Raw genomic sequence first — 17,121 nt, 5'->3', positions numbered from 1 at the left:
GCGGATGCGTCCGCCTGAAGACACTCCCTCCCGACTAGGCCCATTCATTTGGGCCTAATCGGGATCGGAGTGCTGCGACTGGATGCTGGTGCACTGCATCTGAATTTGAGGCGACTTCCGTGTCAAATTCCGGACCAAAATACCCCGTGTGAACCCGGCCTAACTGTAGTGGTAGAAAAAGCTGCAGGCCACATGAGTCAGATCCACCGGCCCCCGCCTTAATCACCACAGTAAATGATGTTTTGGTTCACCAGAGAATGCTTGTGCACCGAACCATGGATCACAATGAGGGGATTAAAGCAGCCTTTTGCTTCTACTCCTAAAGGCCTGGCACTGATACTTGCTGCTTTATTATAGATAACAAACTAGATAAATAGAAGGTAGAATCTATTATAACCTGATGCTTGTTCTACAGTATAATAAAAAGACATTATCCTTGTCAATCCCCTACATTTCCTAATGCTTGTAGTGGGTGGTGCTCTAACAGTTCTAATCCTATTAAACAAAGTTATACTGTGTATTGGGTAGGAAACCTTTATTTCAATGCTATGGCCAGCGTACACTGTAAGATTCACTTAACATAGTATTTTTTTTTCTGTCTTTTTCAGTAAACTCTGGCTGTTTATCTTTGTACTGGTTTTGGATGGGTTTTGTATAGGTCTTTCTGGTATACCAGTCTACCCAGAAATGCTCAGTGCAGCATAGTAAGTATTCGATATAGTACATTTTACTATAATAGTTTTCGCAACTGTTTTGCCTATAACTTAGTGTAATCTTACAAACAGGTTGGCGTTTGCAGTGATGTTTGGAGTGATGAGTGAAGAAATAAAATACTATAATAAATTCAATGAAATATTTCTTCTGATATTGTCTAAGATGACACTCTGGAGAAAAAAAAGCAATTGTAAACTAAAGCAATAAGTACTAAGTGCTCTGTTTTGCAATGGGAACTCTGATACCGTAGGGGGAATTTATTAAAACCGGCATTCCCTATGGCCCCCAACCGGCACAAAGCGCTTCCAAATTATTACTGCTGTGCACGAGTACGCAGTCAGGAATTGGTGTAGATTTCCTATGTAACTCACGTCACTTTTCTGGCATCAATTACAGAAAACCGCTTTATTCTACCATGAATTTGCTGCTGTTTTGATTTCAGGTTCTGTATTGTAAGAGGTAAAATCTGAGTGTTAATTTATGGAAATTGTGTATGGATTTTCAACAGGCTCTTCTGCTCTCAAAGTGTAAAATAATCCTAAACTTTCACCATGTATCGCCAGCTCTATGTATTCACTGGCGTTTTTCTTCCCTGCAGACTTAGCTGCTTGGCTACCTCTTTGTGTGTCCCTGTCACTTTAAGAATTAGTGTTCACCTGCTTTACCTCCTTCTGCCCATCTGTGTCTGTGTGTATTTAGGGTCCATTTACGCGGAGGAAAATGGTGAGGAATTTGGTGTGGAATTTCAGCGCTGAAAAAAAAGCCTCCCATTGACTTCAACGGGTTCCTTTTGTCTGCTAGGAGAAATTCCACACCACATTCCTCACCATTTGCCTCCGTGTGAATAGAACCTCAGTCTTCTCTGTTACCCGATATTCACATGACTGAGTTTCAGCTGGGCATTATTCCAGGAGAGGGACTCCTATTAGACATATTATCTCATACCAGTTATATTACAGGACAGTGTGTCGCTGGGGGCAGGGAATCCTAGAATAAAAGATAACTATCATGTTCAGGCCAGTAAATCCGGCCAACACATGGCCATAGTTTCACGGCTGAAACTCTGTTGTGAATACTGTACAGGGTTAGTCTCACATTTGGTAATCAATGTGCATGCTGTGTTATGTTCAGCTTCTGGTCTTATTGTGTTCGCATGCTAACCTCTGTTTTGTCGATTATTCCAGTGTCTGTCTTCATTGTCTGGCTTTAGTCCAAATCTGTTTGGTTGTGTGCATTCTTCTACCTGTGTTATGTCCTGTCCTGATCCTTGTTTGATCCAGTTTCTGTATAGCTTGTTCCAGCCCTGTACACCTGTCTGTCCTGGTTTGGTATGTTTTCACATTATGTGTTTTTGTCCTGTTATAGATCCCCATATTGGGGTTAAGAGGTGAGGACTGGAGAGCCTGCTGGGATAACACCCATAGATAGCACAGTGGTTCCCTGATTTGCTACCTGTTCCAGTGACACACCTTCTAAGGCAGGAAGGACCGATGCATCACAATACATGGGAGCTCTTTTCTAATTGATAAACATTTTATTTGCTTACAGTGAGAAGGGATTTGAAGAAGGTCTAAGCACATTGGGTTTGATATCTGGACTGTTCAGTGCAATGTGGTCTACAGGGTATGTACTTTGGCTTCCTCAGTATTTATCCATACCATCAATTTTTGCTAAAGATAACTTTTCAGCAGCTCCATGAGCTCTTTGCAATCTTCTATAGGTGCTCCTTCATTAATTCCAGTACAGTTGAAGTTATTGCTCTAACCCCTTCTGCCCCCTTCCTGGCACCACCAATCCTGAGTAATTAATGCTGTTACTTTCAGAACCCAATTTGATAGTTATACTCTGTACTGTCAGGTGGGCGGTCCTGGGCTGGAGCAGACAGACCACCCACGTGACTGTACAGAGCCTAATTAGCAGATTAGTTACTGAAACTAACAGAAATAATTACTCAGGAGGAGCTGTGGGGCATAGAGAGAAAAATCCACCTCTGCCACTGGAACAGAGAATCGGTGGAATGGCGCCCATTGACAGATGAAAAGAGCTTGTTTTGGTTGAGGTGGCGAAATGTCTTCTTTAATGCATTTCATTTATGATCCTCTTAAACCATTTAAAGCAGGGGTGCACAACTTTTTTCTGATCCGAGGACCACATTATCAGACTGTACCAATTCAAAAAAACGAAGAGGTAATCCTGTCCAGCATAACAATAACATACATTTATGATAAATGTTTCACACCCTCCATAAACTAAAATGGAGAGAGGCTTGTGCATGCATGGCCACTAAGTTGTCTCCCATCTGAAGTTCCAAACATATCCGACACTTATGGTATATACTGTGACTTTCCAACCTTATCATACTTAGTCCAATCCATTGCTTCATTAATAAGTTGCATAACTTAAAAGGGGTTTGCCATGAACATAACTATGTTTAAATTTGTAGACAGTTGAAATTTGAAACATTTTTGAAAACAATTAAAAGTCATACCTACATTCACTGCTTAAGTTCTTATGGTGAGTGAGCAGCGAGGCTTGTGGTATGTAAACAATCCTGGGTTTCGGAAATCTAATAATAGTACTTGAATGTCCTCCTGGTCTATGTTGCCTCTTAGGGGGCATTCACACGGAGTAACACAGAGCTGATTCTGGCACGATAACTCGCATAAGAATCCGCGCTGAAAAACAGAATCCCATTGACTTCAATGGGTTCCATTTAATGCGCGTAACACATTGAAATCAATAGGTTCAAAAGCCTCCCATTGATTTCAATGTGTTACACGCATTAAATGGAACCCATTGAAGTCAATGGGATTCTGTTTTGCAGCGCTGATTCTTATGCGAGTTATCGTGCCAGAATCAGCTCTGTGTTACTCCGTGTGAATGCCCCCTAAGAGGCACCATAGACCAGGAGGACATTCAAGTACTTATTATTAGATGTCCGAAACCCAGGATTGTTTACATACCACAAGCCGAGCTGCTCACTCACCATAAAAACTTAAGCAGTGAATGTAGGTATGATTTTTAATTATTTATTTTCAAAAATGATTAAAATTTCAACTGTCTACAAATTTAAACATAGTTATGTTCATGGCAATCCTCTTTAAAGAGGACCTTTCACCATTTTGCCCATAGGCAGTTCTATATACTGCCGGAAAGCTGACAGTGCGCTGAATTCAGCACACTGTCGGCTTTCCCGATGTGGGCCCAGTGTGAAGAGCTTACAGTCCCGGTACCGTAGCTCTTCTATGGTCAGAAGGGCGTTTCTGACAGTTAGCCAGGAACGTCCTTCTTCACAGCAGCGCCTATCGCGCTGTGCTGTGAGAGCCGGGAGGAACGCCCCCTCCTTCTGCTCGCAGTACTCGTCCATAGACGAGTATTATCAGGAGCGGGAGGGGGGAGTTCCTCCCGGCTCTCACAGCACAGCACAATTGGCTGTGCTGTGAAGAAGGACGTCTCTGGCTAACTGTCAGAAACGCCCTTCTGACCATAGAAGAGCTACGGTACTGGACCGTAAGCTCTTCACACTGGGCCCAGATCGGGAAAGTTGACCTCAGCGCACTGTCAGCTTTCCGGCAGTATATAGAACTGCCTGTGGGCAAAATGGTGAAAGGTCCTCTTTAAGTTAATGCAACTTATTAATAAAGCAATGGATTGGACTGAGTATGATGAGGTTGGAAAGCACTAGTTTACAGAGAACTCCATGTGAATGCCTTAGAAGTGAATGACTTTTTCAGTCTCTGCCTGAGCCACAGTTGTCTGTAGGCAAAACTTCCAAATAAGGGTCAATGCACACTGAGTTTTTTGGTGAGGATTTTGACGCTGAATCCAGCTCAAAATCACCCTCCAAAAAAACCTCCCAATAGAACTCTATTGGGAAGCTGATTTTGAGGTGGATTCAGTGTCAAAATCCTCGCCAAAAAACTCAGTGTGCATTATTGACCCTCAGGTTCACCACTAGTAGATCATCTCTGCACTGCTCTATCGGTCTGTACCCACAAAGTTTCTGCACATATTAAAGACCCTACTGTTATTAGTTGGGGAGGCATTTTGGACCCGACAAACTCCAGTGTTAATATCCAGTGTTAAATTTCATCTTTACCATGATGCATTGATACCACTGAGAACAAGTTTCTGCTGCTGAATTGGAAATCTTCTATAGTACATGTAATTTTCTTCAGCTACATATATATTATTTGTTGTCGTTTCACCAATTTTGTTTTTGCATATTTTCAGATCATTTGTAGGTCCAACATTAGGTGGATTTCTGAATGAAAAGCTTGGTTTTAAGTGGGCATCTGCTTGTCAAGGACTTGCACCTTTATTGGCTGTAAGTTACAGAAATTTGTTTTCAGTATTACTGTATATGATGGAAATGCTGTCTGTTTTAATATTCAGCTTTTTTTTTTTTTTTTTTTGCAGTTTGTACTGAGTTTCATATTTTACACCTGGGAAGCACATAAAAACAAAAAAAGGTGAGACTGTCACAGCATGATTTTAAAGGGATTGTCCAGAATAAAAATAAAATTTAACCCTAAACTAAACCCTTAAAATAAAAGTGTAATTACCCAGATTGCACTACTAAAATACATACTACTAATACAACAGTAGTATGTGAGTGACTGAAAAGAAAAGTTGAAAAAAGTGCTTTAAATACAAAAAATATTACAGCATTTAGCCAATATAGTGAACATCTCTCAAAAAAACAAAACAAAAATGAAAAACGCATTGCTGTAATTGTTTGTTTGTCGCATTTACCCCAGAATGGCACAAAAATAAGAAAAAGAAATGTGGCATTACAAAAAACATAAATTTGGAATCGTAGTAATAGTATATAGCGTAGTTCATAATGAACAGTAAATGCAAAAATACAAGCTTTGGAAATGTACAGATGAAAAACAAAAAAAAATTTAAATTGTTGCGTCCAGAAGTTCTAAATAGACAGCGTCTTTAAGGTATGCCTCAAATTATAAAACAACTTTTTATAACTGAATAGTCGAGGTGAATCGGATCTTTTCAAGTGCCCCCTACATCCACTGTTTTAATAATTTGTTACCCTGAGAGATGAGTTTTGCGGGAAGTATGGCAACTGCTATATCTATCCCTCCCTCCTATCCCTCCCCATATGTCAGCAAACTTGGTTAGGGCAGACTTACAGGCTAGGAGGAATATGGCATTGGACAAATGTACATTCAATCTATGGGTTTAGTCAACTCAAGTATTGCCAGTAAATTGTTTGACTGATATTAGAAATATTGCTTTCTTTCAGCAGGTCTAGTTCATTGGAGTCTAACAGTACAGCTCAAGAAAGGGAACCACTGCTACAAGAAGAATCATGAAGTTAAAACTCGTGTTTGTTTTTTTACAGTTTCCTTTGACTTATTTTTTTTTTTTGTTCAGATGCCGTTACGTTATGGACTTGGTATTTATATAGGTATTTTAACCTGTAGAATTCCTTAAGACTGAATTGTCAGTTTTCACTTATGACACTTTAGGTTTTGTAACGTGAACAGATAACTCAGGTCAAGTCTTACAGTTCAAAATAGCAATAATGTGCCATTTTTGGGTATAGAGTGGACCATACTGTATGGGAAGTGACCACTTCACTAATATGAACTTGTCTTTACCAGGTATATCCTGTTATGCTGCTGCTCAAATGTCTCCCAACGTTATACATCTTAAAGCTGATAGCTTCATTTGATTTTTTCCCAATTATTAATTTCAAGATTTACTATATTATATAATCTACTGATATTTTTTACCTTTCAAATCAAAGAAAGGAATATTTCAACGGTTTATGAGGTATGGATCCATTGGAAAAGTTTATGCAGTGTACCTTTCACCCATTCAAAGCTAAGGTTCAGCAGCTGTGTTGTGAGATGACTTGCCCATATAACAATGTCTTATGAAGGCCCTTGTTGCAAAAACCAGTGGTTTCCCTATAGGTATAATTGGTTTCCTCTGTGACAGTGACGTCGGAAAAACCACAACTCATTGCCACCACATTTTTTTCCCCAGTGTTTTTTTGCTGCGGCCCGCTATGTGGGGCCTTAGCCTAAAGGGGTTTTCTAGGAGATAGAAAAAAAAAAAAAAAACACTGTTCACTTATTAAGTTTATTTTCTTAGTTTAAGCCATTAATATCAGATATGTAGGGGTCTAACTCCTGGCACCCCTGTCGATCAGCTTTTTGAAAGAATTATGGTGCTCATGCAAGCATTGTGACCTCTTCAACTGCTCTGCCTAAATTCACTCTATCTAAAAATAGTAGTGGCCACTATACAGTGGATGAAACTGTCTGCTTCCAGCTTCATCCACTGTGATGCAACAGTGTCGTGGCTTACATCAGATGATTGGTGGGGGTACCGGACCCCTCTGGATTTGATATTGAAAACCCCTTCTATAGATAGCTTATGTGCATTTTTTGCCATGGAAAACCATTTAAGTCCCCCCGTATCACAAACAGATTCTCCTTTAGTCCCCTGCTGATCTTTGCTTACACTTCTTCAGGATTAATGATAACACCAATACAAGCCTGGCTTTTTATAACTTGCTGCTACAGTTGTCAGGTTTGTTTTTTTTTTTTTTTGTTTAACTCGCCTCTTTAAATACTTTTCCCAGTCTGTTGGTAATTATCGCATTAATACGTTACCTGACCCCTGTTATATGGACTTTGTTAGGTAATGCATATACATGAAACTTTTCAAGCAGTCATAGCATTTCCCATCTTTTGCAGTAATATTTACATTGTCTTTTTTTATTATTATGATTATTATTACTGGTGCTAATTAGAGATGAGCGAACAGTGTTCTATCGAACTCATGTTCGATCGGATATTAGGCTGTTCGGCATGTTCGAATCGAATCGAACACCACGTGGTAAAGTGCGCCATTACTCGATTCCCCTCCCACCTTCCCTGGCGCCTTTTTTGCTCCAATAACAGCGCAGGGTAGGTGGGACAGGAACTACGACACCGGTGACGTTGAGAAAAGTAGGCAAAACCCATTGGCTGCCGAAAACATGTGACCTCTAATTTAAAAGAACAGCGCCGCCCAGGTTCGCGTCATTCTGAGCTTGCAATTCACCGAGGACGGAGGTTTCCGTCCAGCTAGCTAGGGCTTAGATTCTGGGTAGGCAGGGACAGGCTAGGATAGGAAGGAGAAGACAACCACAACAGCTCTTGTAAGAGCTAAATTCCAGGGAGAAGCTTGTCAGTGTAACGTGGCACTGACGGGCTCAATCGCCGCAACCCAGCTTTCCCAGGATCCTGAATGGAATACACTGTCAGTGTATTCCCGTATACCCGATATATACCCCGATACCCGTTCCAATGGTGTGCCCCCCCACCTTCACCCCAGAAATACCCTGCAAGTCCCCTAGCAATAGAATTGGGGCTATATACACCCACAATTTTTACTACTGGTATACAGTGCCATTGTCTGACTGGGAATTCAAAGAATATATTGGGAATACAAATACCCTCATTTCTTGCTACTGCCATATAGTGCCAGTGTCTGACTGGGAATTCAAAGAATATATTGGGGTTATGTGCACCCACAATTTTTACTACTGGTATACAGTGCCATTGTCTGACTGGGAATTCAAAGAATATATTGGGAATACAAATACCCTCATTTCTTGCTACTGCCATATAGTGCCAGTGTCTGACTGGGAATTCAAAGAATATATTGGGGTTATGTGCACCCACAATTTTTACTACTGGTATACAGTGCCATTGTCTGACTGGGAATTCAAAGAATATATTGGGAATACAAATACCCTCATTTCTTGCTACTGCCATATAGTGCCAGTGTCTGACTGGGAATTCAAAGAATATATTGGGGTTACGTGCACCCACAATTTTTACTACTGGTATACAGTGCCATTGTCTGACTGGGAATTCAAAGAATATATTGGGGTTATAAATACCCTCATTTCTTGCTACTGCCATATAGTGCCAGTGTCTGACTGGGAATTCAAAGAATATATTGGGGTTACGTGCACCCACAATTTTTACTACTGGTATACAGTGCCATTGTCTGACTGGGAATTCAAAGAATATATTGGGAATACAAATACCCTCATTTCTTGCTACTGCCATATAGTGCCAGTGTCTGACTGGGAATTCAAAGAATATATTGGGGTTACGTGCACCCACAATTTTTACTACTGGTATACAGTGCCATTGTCTGACTGGGAATTCAAAGAATATATTGGGAATACAAATACCCTCATTTCTTGCTACTGCCATATAGTGCCAGTTTCTGACTGGTAATTCAAAGAATATATTGGGGTTACGTGCACCCACAATTTTTACTACTGGTATACAGTGCCATTGTCTGACTGGGAATTCAAAGAATATATTGGGAATACAAATACCCTCATTTCTTGCTACTGCCATATAGTGCCAGTGTCTGACTGGGAATTCAAAGAATATATTGGGGTTACGTGCACCCACAATTTTTACTACTGGTATACAGTGCCATTGTCTGACTGGGAATTCAAAGAATATATTGGGAATACAAATACCCTCATTTCTTGCTACTGCCATATAGTGCCAGTGTCTGACTGGGAATTCAAAGAATATATTGGGGTTACGTGCACCCACAATTTTTACTACTGGTATACAGTGCCATTGTCTGACTGGGAATTCAAAGAATATATTGGGAATACAAATACCCTCATTTCTTGCTACTGCCATATAGTGCCAGTTTCTGACTGGTAATTCAAAGAATATATTGGGGTTACGTGCACCCACAATTTTTACTACTGGTATACAGTGCCATTGTCTGACTGGGAATTCAAAGAATATATTGGGAATACAAATACCCTCATTTCTTGCTACTGCCATATAGTGCCAGTGTCTGACTGGGAATTCAAAGAATATATTGGGGTTATGTGCACCCACAATTTTTACTACTGGTATACAGTGCCATTGTCTGACTGGGAATTCAAAGAATATATTGGGAATACAAATACCCTCATTTCTTGCTACTGCCATATAGTGCCAGTGTCTGACTGGGAATTCAAAGAATATATTGGGGTTATGTGCACCCACAATTTTTACTACTGGTATACAGTGCCATTGTCTGACTGGGAATTCAAAGAATATATTGGGAATACAAATACCCTCATTTCTTGCTACTGCCATATAGTGCCAGTGTCTGACTGGGAATTCAAAGAATATATTGGGGTTACGTGCACCCACAATTTTTACTACTGGTATACAGTGCCATTGTCTGACTGGGAATTCAAAGAATATATTGGGAATACAAATACCCTCATTTCTTGCTACTGCCATATAGTGCCAGTGTCTGACTGGGAATTCAAAGAATATATTGGGGTTACGTGCACCCACAATTTTTACTACTGGTATACAGTGCCATTGTCTGACTGGGAATTCAAAGAATATATTGGGAATACAAATACCCTCATTTCTTGCTACTGCCATATAGTGCCAGTGTCTGACTGGGAATTCAAAGAATATATTGGGGTTACGTGCACCCACAATTTTTACTACTGGTATACAGTGCCATTGTCTGACTGGGAATTCAAAGAATATATTGGGAATACAAATACCCTCATTTCTTGCTACTGCCATATAGTGCCAGTTTCTGACTGGTAATTCAAAGAATATATTGGGGTTACGTGCACCCACAATTTTTACTACTGGTATACAGTGCCATTGTCTGACTGGGAATTCAAAGAATATATTGGGAATACAAATACCCTCATTTCTTGCTACTGCCATATAGTGCCAGTGTCTGACTGGGATTTCAAAGAATATATTGGGGTTACGTGCACCCACAATTTTTACTACTGGTATACAGTGCCATTGTCTGACTGGGAATTCAAAGAATATATTGGGAATACAAATACCCTCATTTCTTGCTACTGCCATATAGTGCCAGTGTCTGACTGGGAATTCAAAGAATATATTGGAGTTACGTGCACCCACAATTTTTACTACTGGTATAAAGTGCCATTGTCTGACTGGGAATTCAAAGAATATATTGGGAATACAAATACCCTCATTTCTTGCTACTGCCATATAGTGCCAGTTTCTGACTGGTAATTCAAAGAATATATTGGGGTTACGTGCACCCACAATTTTTACTACTGGTATACAGTGCCATTGTCTGACTGGGAATTCAAAGAGTATATTGGGAATACAAATACCCTCATTTCTTGCTACTGCCATATAGTGCCAGTGTCTGACTGGGAATTCAAAGAATATATTGGGGTTACGTGCACCCACAATTTTTACTACTGGTATACAGTGCCATTGTCTGACTGGGAATTCAAAGAATATATTGGGGTTATAAATACCCTCATTTCTTGCTACTGCCATATAGTGCCAGTTTCTGACTGGGAATTCAAAGAATATATTGGGGTTACGTGCACCCACAATTTTTACTACTGGTATACAGTGCCATTGTCTGACTGGGAATTCAAAGAATATATTGGGAATACAAATACCCTCATTTCTTGCTACTGCCATATAGTGCCAGTGTCTGACTGGGAATTCAAAGAATATATTGGGGTTACGTGCACCCACAATTTTTACTACTGGTATACAGTGCCATTGTCTGACTGGGAATTCAAAGAATATATTGGGAATACAAATACCCTCATTTCTTGCTACTGCCATATAGTGCCAGTGTCTGACTGGGAATTCAAAGAATATATTGGGGTTACGTGCACCCACAATTTTTACTACTGGTATACAGTGCCATTGTCTGACTGGGAATTCAAAGAATATATTGGGAATACAAATACCCTCATTTCTTGCTACTGCCATATAGTGCCAGTGTCTGACTGGGAATTCAAAGAATATATTGGGGTTACGTGCACCCACAATTTTTACTACTGGTATACAGTGCCATTGTCTGACTGGGAATTCAAAGAATATATTGGGAATACAAATACCCTCATTTCTTGCTACTGCCATATAGTGCCAGTTTCTGACTGGTAATTCAAAGAATATATTGGGGTTACGTGCACCCACAATTTTTACTACTGGTATACAGTGCCATTGTCTGACTGGGAATTCAAAGAATATATTGGGAATACAAATACCCTCATTTCTTGCTACTGCCATATAGTGCCCGTGTCTGACTGGGAATTCAAAGAATATATTGGGGTTACGTGCACCCACAATTTTTACTACTGGTATACAGTGCCATTGTCTGACTGGGAATTCAAAGAATATATTGGGAATACAAATACCCTCATTTCTTGCTACTGCCATATAGTGCCAGTGTCTGACTGGGAATTCAAAGAATATATTGGGGTTACGTGCACCCACAATTTTTACTACTGGTATACAGTGCCATTGTCTGACTGGGAATTCAAAGAATATATTGGGGTTATAAATACCCTCATTTCTTGCTACTGCCATATAGTGCCAGTTTCTGACTGGTAATTCAAAGAATATATTGGGGTTACGTGCACCCACAATTTTTACTACTGGTATACAGTGCCATTGTCTGACTGGGAATTCAAAGAATATATTGGGAATACAAATACCCTCATTTCTTGCTACTGCCATATAGTGCCAGTGTCTGACTGGGAATTCAAAGAATATATTGGGGTTACGTGCACCCACAATTTTTACTACTGGTATACAGTGCCATTGTCTGACTGGGAATTCAAAGAATATATTGGGAATACAAATACCCTCATTTCTTGCTACTGCCATATAGTGCCAGTTTCTGACTGGTAATTCAAAGAATATATTGGGGTTACGTGCACCCACAATTTTTACTACTGGTATACAGTGCCATTGTCTGACTGGGAATTCAAAGAATATATTGGGGTTATAAATACCCTCATTTCTTGCTACTGCCATATAGTGCCAGTGTCTGACTGGTAATTCAAAGAATATATTGGGGTTACGTGCACCCACAATTTTTACTACTGGTATACAGTGCCATTGTCTGACTGGGAATTCAAAGAATATATTGGGAATACAAATACCCTCATTTCTTGCTACTGCCATATAGTGCCAGTTTCTGACTGGTAATTCAAAGAATATATTGGGGTTACGTGCACCCACAATTTTTACTACTGGTATACAGTGCCAATTTCTAACCAGGAATTCAAAATGCGCAAGGCTCCCGGAAAGGGACGTGGACGAGGCCGTGGGCGAGGTCGGGGGAATGGTTCTGGGGAGCAAGGTAGCAGTGAAGCCACAGGGCGTCCCGTGCCTACTCCTGTGGGGCAGCAAGCATTGCGCCACTCCACAGTGCCAGGGTTGCTTGCCACATTAACTAAACTGCAGGGTACAAACCTTAGTAGGCCCGAGAACCAGGAACAGGTCTTGCAATGGCTGTCAGAGAACGCTTACAGCACATTGTCCAGCAGCCAGTCAGACTCTGCCTCCTCTCCTCCTATTACCCAACAGTCTTGTCTTCCTTCCTCCCAAAATTCCGAAGCTTTACAGAACAATAACCCAAACTGTCCCTGCTCCCCAGAGCTGTTCTCCGCTCCTTTCATTGTCCCTCAACCTGCCTCTCCACGTCACGATTCCACGAACCTAACAGAGGAGCATCTGTGTCCAGATGCTCAAACACTAGAGTCTCCTCCATCTCCGTTCGATTTGGTGGTGGATGACCAGCAACCCACCCTCATCGACGATGATGTGACGCAGTTGCCGTCAGGGCATCCAGTTGACCGGCGCATTGTGCGGGAGGAGGAGATGAGACAGGAGTTGGAAGAGGAAGTGGTGGATGATGAGGACACTGACCCGACCTGGACAGGGGGGATGTCAAGCGGGGAAAGTAGTGTGGATGTTGAGGCAGGTGCAGCACCAAAAAGGGTAGCTAGAGGCAGAGGCAGAGGTCAGCAGCTTAGGCGAAGCCAGGCCACACCCGGAATCTCCCAAGATGTTCCAGTTCGTACCCAGCCCCGAAAAACTCCCACCTCGAGGGCACGTTTCTCGAAGGTGTGGAGTTTTTTCAAGGAATGCGCCGAGGACAGATATAGTGTTGTCTGCACAATTTGCCTCTCGAAATTGATTAGGGGCTCTGAGAAGAGCAACCTGTCCACCACTTCAATGCGCCGTCATTTGGAATCCAAGCACTGGAATCAGTGGCAGGCAGCAACGGCAGGACAAAGGCCGCCTGCCGTTCACGCCACTGCCTCTGCCACTGCCTCTGCCACTGCCACTGCCACTGCTGACTGTGCTGGCGATGCACTCCAGAGGACGAGCCAGGACACCACTTCATCTGCCTCCGCCACTTTGTTGACTTCTACCTCATCCTCCCCTGGTCCTGTCTTATCTCCTTCTCCTGCACCATCAAAGGCACCATCAGGCGTTTCTTTACAACAACCCACCATCATTCAGACATTGGAGCGGCGGCAGAAATACACTGCTAACCACCCACACGCGCAAGCCTTGAACGCCAACATCGCTAAACTGCTGGCCCAGGAGATGTTGGCGTTCCGGCTTGTTGAAACTCCCGCCTTCCTGGACCTGATGGCAACTGCGGCACCTCGCTATGCCGTCCCTAGCCGTCACTACTTCTCCCGGTGTGCCGTCCCCGCCTTGCACCAGCACGTGTCACTCAACATCAGGCGGGCCCTTAGTTCCGCGCTTTGCACAAAGGTCCACTTGACCACCGACGCGTGGACAAGTGCATGCGGACAGGGACGCTACATTTCACTGACGGCACACTGGGTGAATGTAGTTGAGGCTGGGACTGCTTCCCAAACTGGCCCGGTGTACCTCGTCTCCCCGCCTAACATTCCTGGCAGGGACACGAGAAGAACACCCCCCTCCTCCTCCTCCTCTACCTCCTCCGCCACCGCCTCCTCCTCCGCCACCGCCTCCTCCTCCGCTGTTAGATTGACCCCAGCTACGAGTTGGAAACGTTTCAGCACTGGCGTTGGTAGACGTCAGCAGGCTGTGCTGAAGCTGATCAGCTTGGGGGACAGACAGCACACTGCCTCCGAGGTGAGGGATGCCCTCCTCGATGAGACGGCAATATGGTTTGAGCCGCTGCACCTGGGCCCAGGCATGGTCGTTTGTGATAACGGCCGGAACCTGGTAGCAGCTCTGGAGCTTGCCGGACTCCAACATGTTCCATGCCTGGCCCACGTCTTCAACCTAGTGGTGCAACGTTTCCTAAAGAGCTACCCCAATGTTCCAGAGCTACTGGTGAAAGTGCGGCGCATGTGCGCCCACTTTCGCAAGTTGACAGTAGCCGCTGCTAGCTTAAAATCTCTCCAGCAACGCCTGCATGTGCCACAACACCGGCTTTTGTGCGACGTCCCCACACGCTGGAACTCAACGTTTCAGATGTTGAATAGAGTGGTTGAGCAGCAGAGACCTTTGATGGAATACCAGCTACAAAACCCTAGGGTGCCACAAAATCAGCTGCCTCAGTTTCACATCCATGAGTGGCCATGGATGAGAGACCTTTGTGACATCCTACGGGTCTTTGAGGAGTCCACAAGGAGGGTGAGCTCTGAGGATGCGATGGTGAGCCTTACAATCCCGCTCTTGTGTGTTCTGAGAGAATCCCTGATTGACATCAGGGATAACTCAGATCACACAGAGGAGTTAGGGATAGCATCCGATCCGTCACAGCTGGAGAGTAGGTCCACACATCTGTCCGCTTCACTGCGTTTAATGGAGGAGGAGGAAGAAGAGTTGTCCGATGATGTGATGGTGATACAGGAGGCTTCCGGGCAACTTCGAATCGTCCCATTGTTGCAGCGCGGATGGGTAGACATGGAGGATGAGGAGGAAATGGAGATTGAACTTTCCGGTGGGGCCAGAGGAGTCATGCCAACTAACACTGTGGCAGACATGGCTGAGTTCATGTTGGGGTGCTTTACAACCGACAAGCGTATTGTCAAAATCATGGAGGACAACCAGTACTGGATCTTTGCTATCCTTGACCCCCGGTATAAAAACAACATCTCGTCTTTTATTCCGGTAGAGGGGAGGGCCAATCGCATCAATGCTTGCCACAGGCAATTGGTGCAGAATATGATGGAGATGTTTCCAGCATGTGACGTTGGCGGCAGGGAGGGCAGTTCCTCCAGTAGGCAACCAAGTTCTCACCGGTCCACACAAACGAGGGGCACACTGTCTAAGGTCTGGGACACCTTGATGGCACCCCCTCGCCAAAGTGCCGCCACGGAGGGTCCTAGTGTCACCAGGCGTGAGAAGTATAGGCGCATGTTGCGGGAATACCTTTCCGACCACAGCCCTGTCCTCTCCGACCCCTCTGCGCCCTACACGTATTGGGTGTCGAAGTTGGACCTGTGGCTTGAACTTGCCCTATATGCCTTGGAGGTGCTGTCCTGTCCTGCCGCCAGCGTCCTATCTGAGAGGGTGTTCAGTGCAGCCGGTGGCATCATCACTGACAAGCGCACCCGTCTGTCAGCTGAGAGTGCCGACCGGCTCACTTTGATAAAAATGAACCACCACTGGATAGAGCCTTCATTTTTGTGCCCACCTGTGTAAAGCACCCCAACATGAAACTCCATGTCTGTACTCAACCTCTCCAATTCCTCCGCATCCTCATACTCATCCACCATAAGCGTTGCACAATTCTGCTAATACTAGGCTCCCTCCAACATGATTTCCCCCAACTCTGCTGGTTAGAGGCTCTCTCCACCCTGATTTCCACCAACTCTGCTGGTTAGAGGCTCCCTCCACCCTGCTTTCCCACAACTCTGCTGGTTAGAGGCTCCCTCCACCATGAATTTGCCCAAACTGGGCTGGTTAGAGGCTCCCTCCACCATGAATTGGTCCAAACTGGGTTTTTTAGAGGCTCCCTCCACCATGAATTGGTCCAAACTGGGGTTTTTAGAGGCTCCCTCCACCATGAATTGGTCCAAACTGGGCTGTTTAGCGGCTCCCTCCACCATTAATTGGTCCAAACTGGGCTGGTTAGAGGCTCCCTCCACCATGAATTTGCCCAAACTGGGCTGTTTAGAGGCTCCCTCCACCATGAATTTGCCCAAACTGGGCTGGTTAGAGGCTCCCTCCACCATGAATTGGTCCAAACTGGGGTTTTTAGAGGCTCCCTCCACCATGAATTGGTCCAAACTGGGCTGTTTAGAGGCTCCCTCCACCATTAATTGGTCCAAACTGGGCTGGTTAGAGGCTCCCTCCACCATGAATTGGTCCAAATTGGGGTTTTTAGAGGCTCCCTCCACCATGAATTTGCCCAAACTGGGCTGTTTAGAGGCTCCCTCCACCATGAATTGGTCCAAACTGGGCTGTTTAGAGGCTCCCTCCACCATGAATTTGCCCAAACTGGGCTGTTTAGAGGCTCCCTCCACCATGAATTGGTCCAAACTGGGCTGTTTAGAGGCTCCCTCCACCATTAATTGGTCCAAACTGGGCTGGTTAGAGGCTCCCTCCACCATGAATTTCCCAAAACTTGGCTGTT

At 43.7% G+C, this 17,121-nt stretch overlaps 1 protein-coding gene across 2 annotated transcripts in view; it reads left to right on the top strand.

The window, feature by feature from the left end:
- SLC18B1 (solute carrier family 18 member B1) overlaps positions 1 to 7,243 on the top strand; it is a 32,144-nt gene extending 24,901 nt beyond the window's left edge. The window contains exons 10-14 of one of the 2 annotated variants that reach the window (XM_075266631.1): positions 609 to 704; positions 2,263 to 2,337; positions 4,948 to 5,041; positions 5,134 to 5,186; positions 5,984 to 7,243. In XM_075266631.1, coding sequence (XP_075122732.1) covers positions 609 to 704; positions 2,263 to 2,337; positions 4,948 to 5,041; positions 5,134 to 5,186; positions 5,984 to 6,050 — 385 coding nt within the window. In that variant the 3' untranslated portion in view covers positions 6,051 to 7,243. Of the gene's footprint in view, positions 1 to 608; positions 705 to 2,262; positions 2,338 to 4,947; positions 5,042 to 5,133; positions 5,187 to 5,980 lie in introns of both variants that reach the window. The other variant, XM_075266630.1, reaches the window with a different exon arrangement.
- Positions 7,244 to 17,121: the final 9,878 nt, after the last annotated feature.

Source organism: Leptodactylus fuscus, chromosome 3 (assembly GCF_031893055.1).
Source record: "Leptodactylus fuscus isolate aLepFus1 chromosome 3, aLepFus1.hap2, whole genome shotgun sequence".
NCBI lineage: Eukaryota > Metazoa > Chordata > Amphibia > Anura > Leptodactylidae > Leptodactylus > Leptodactylus fuscus.
The sequence above is the reverse complement of the archived record's forward strand: the minus strand, read 5'-3'. Positions and strand labels throughout refer to the sequence as shown.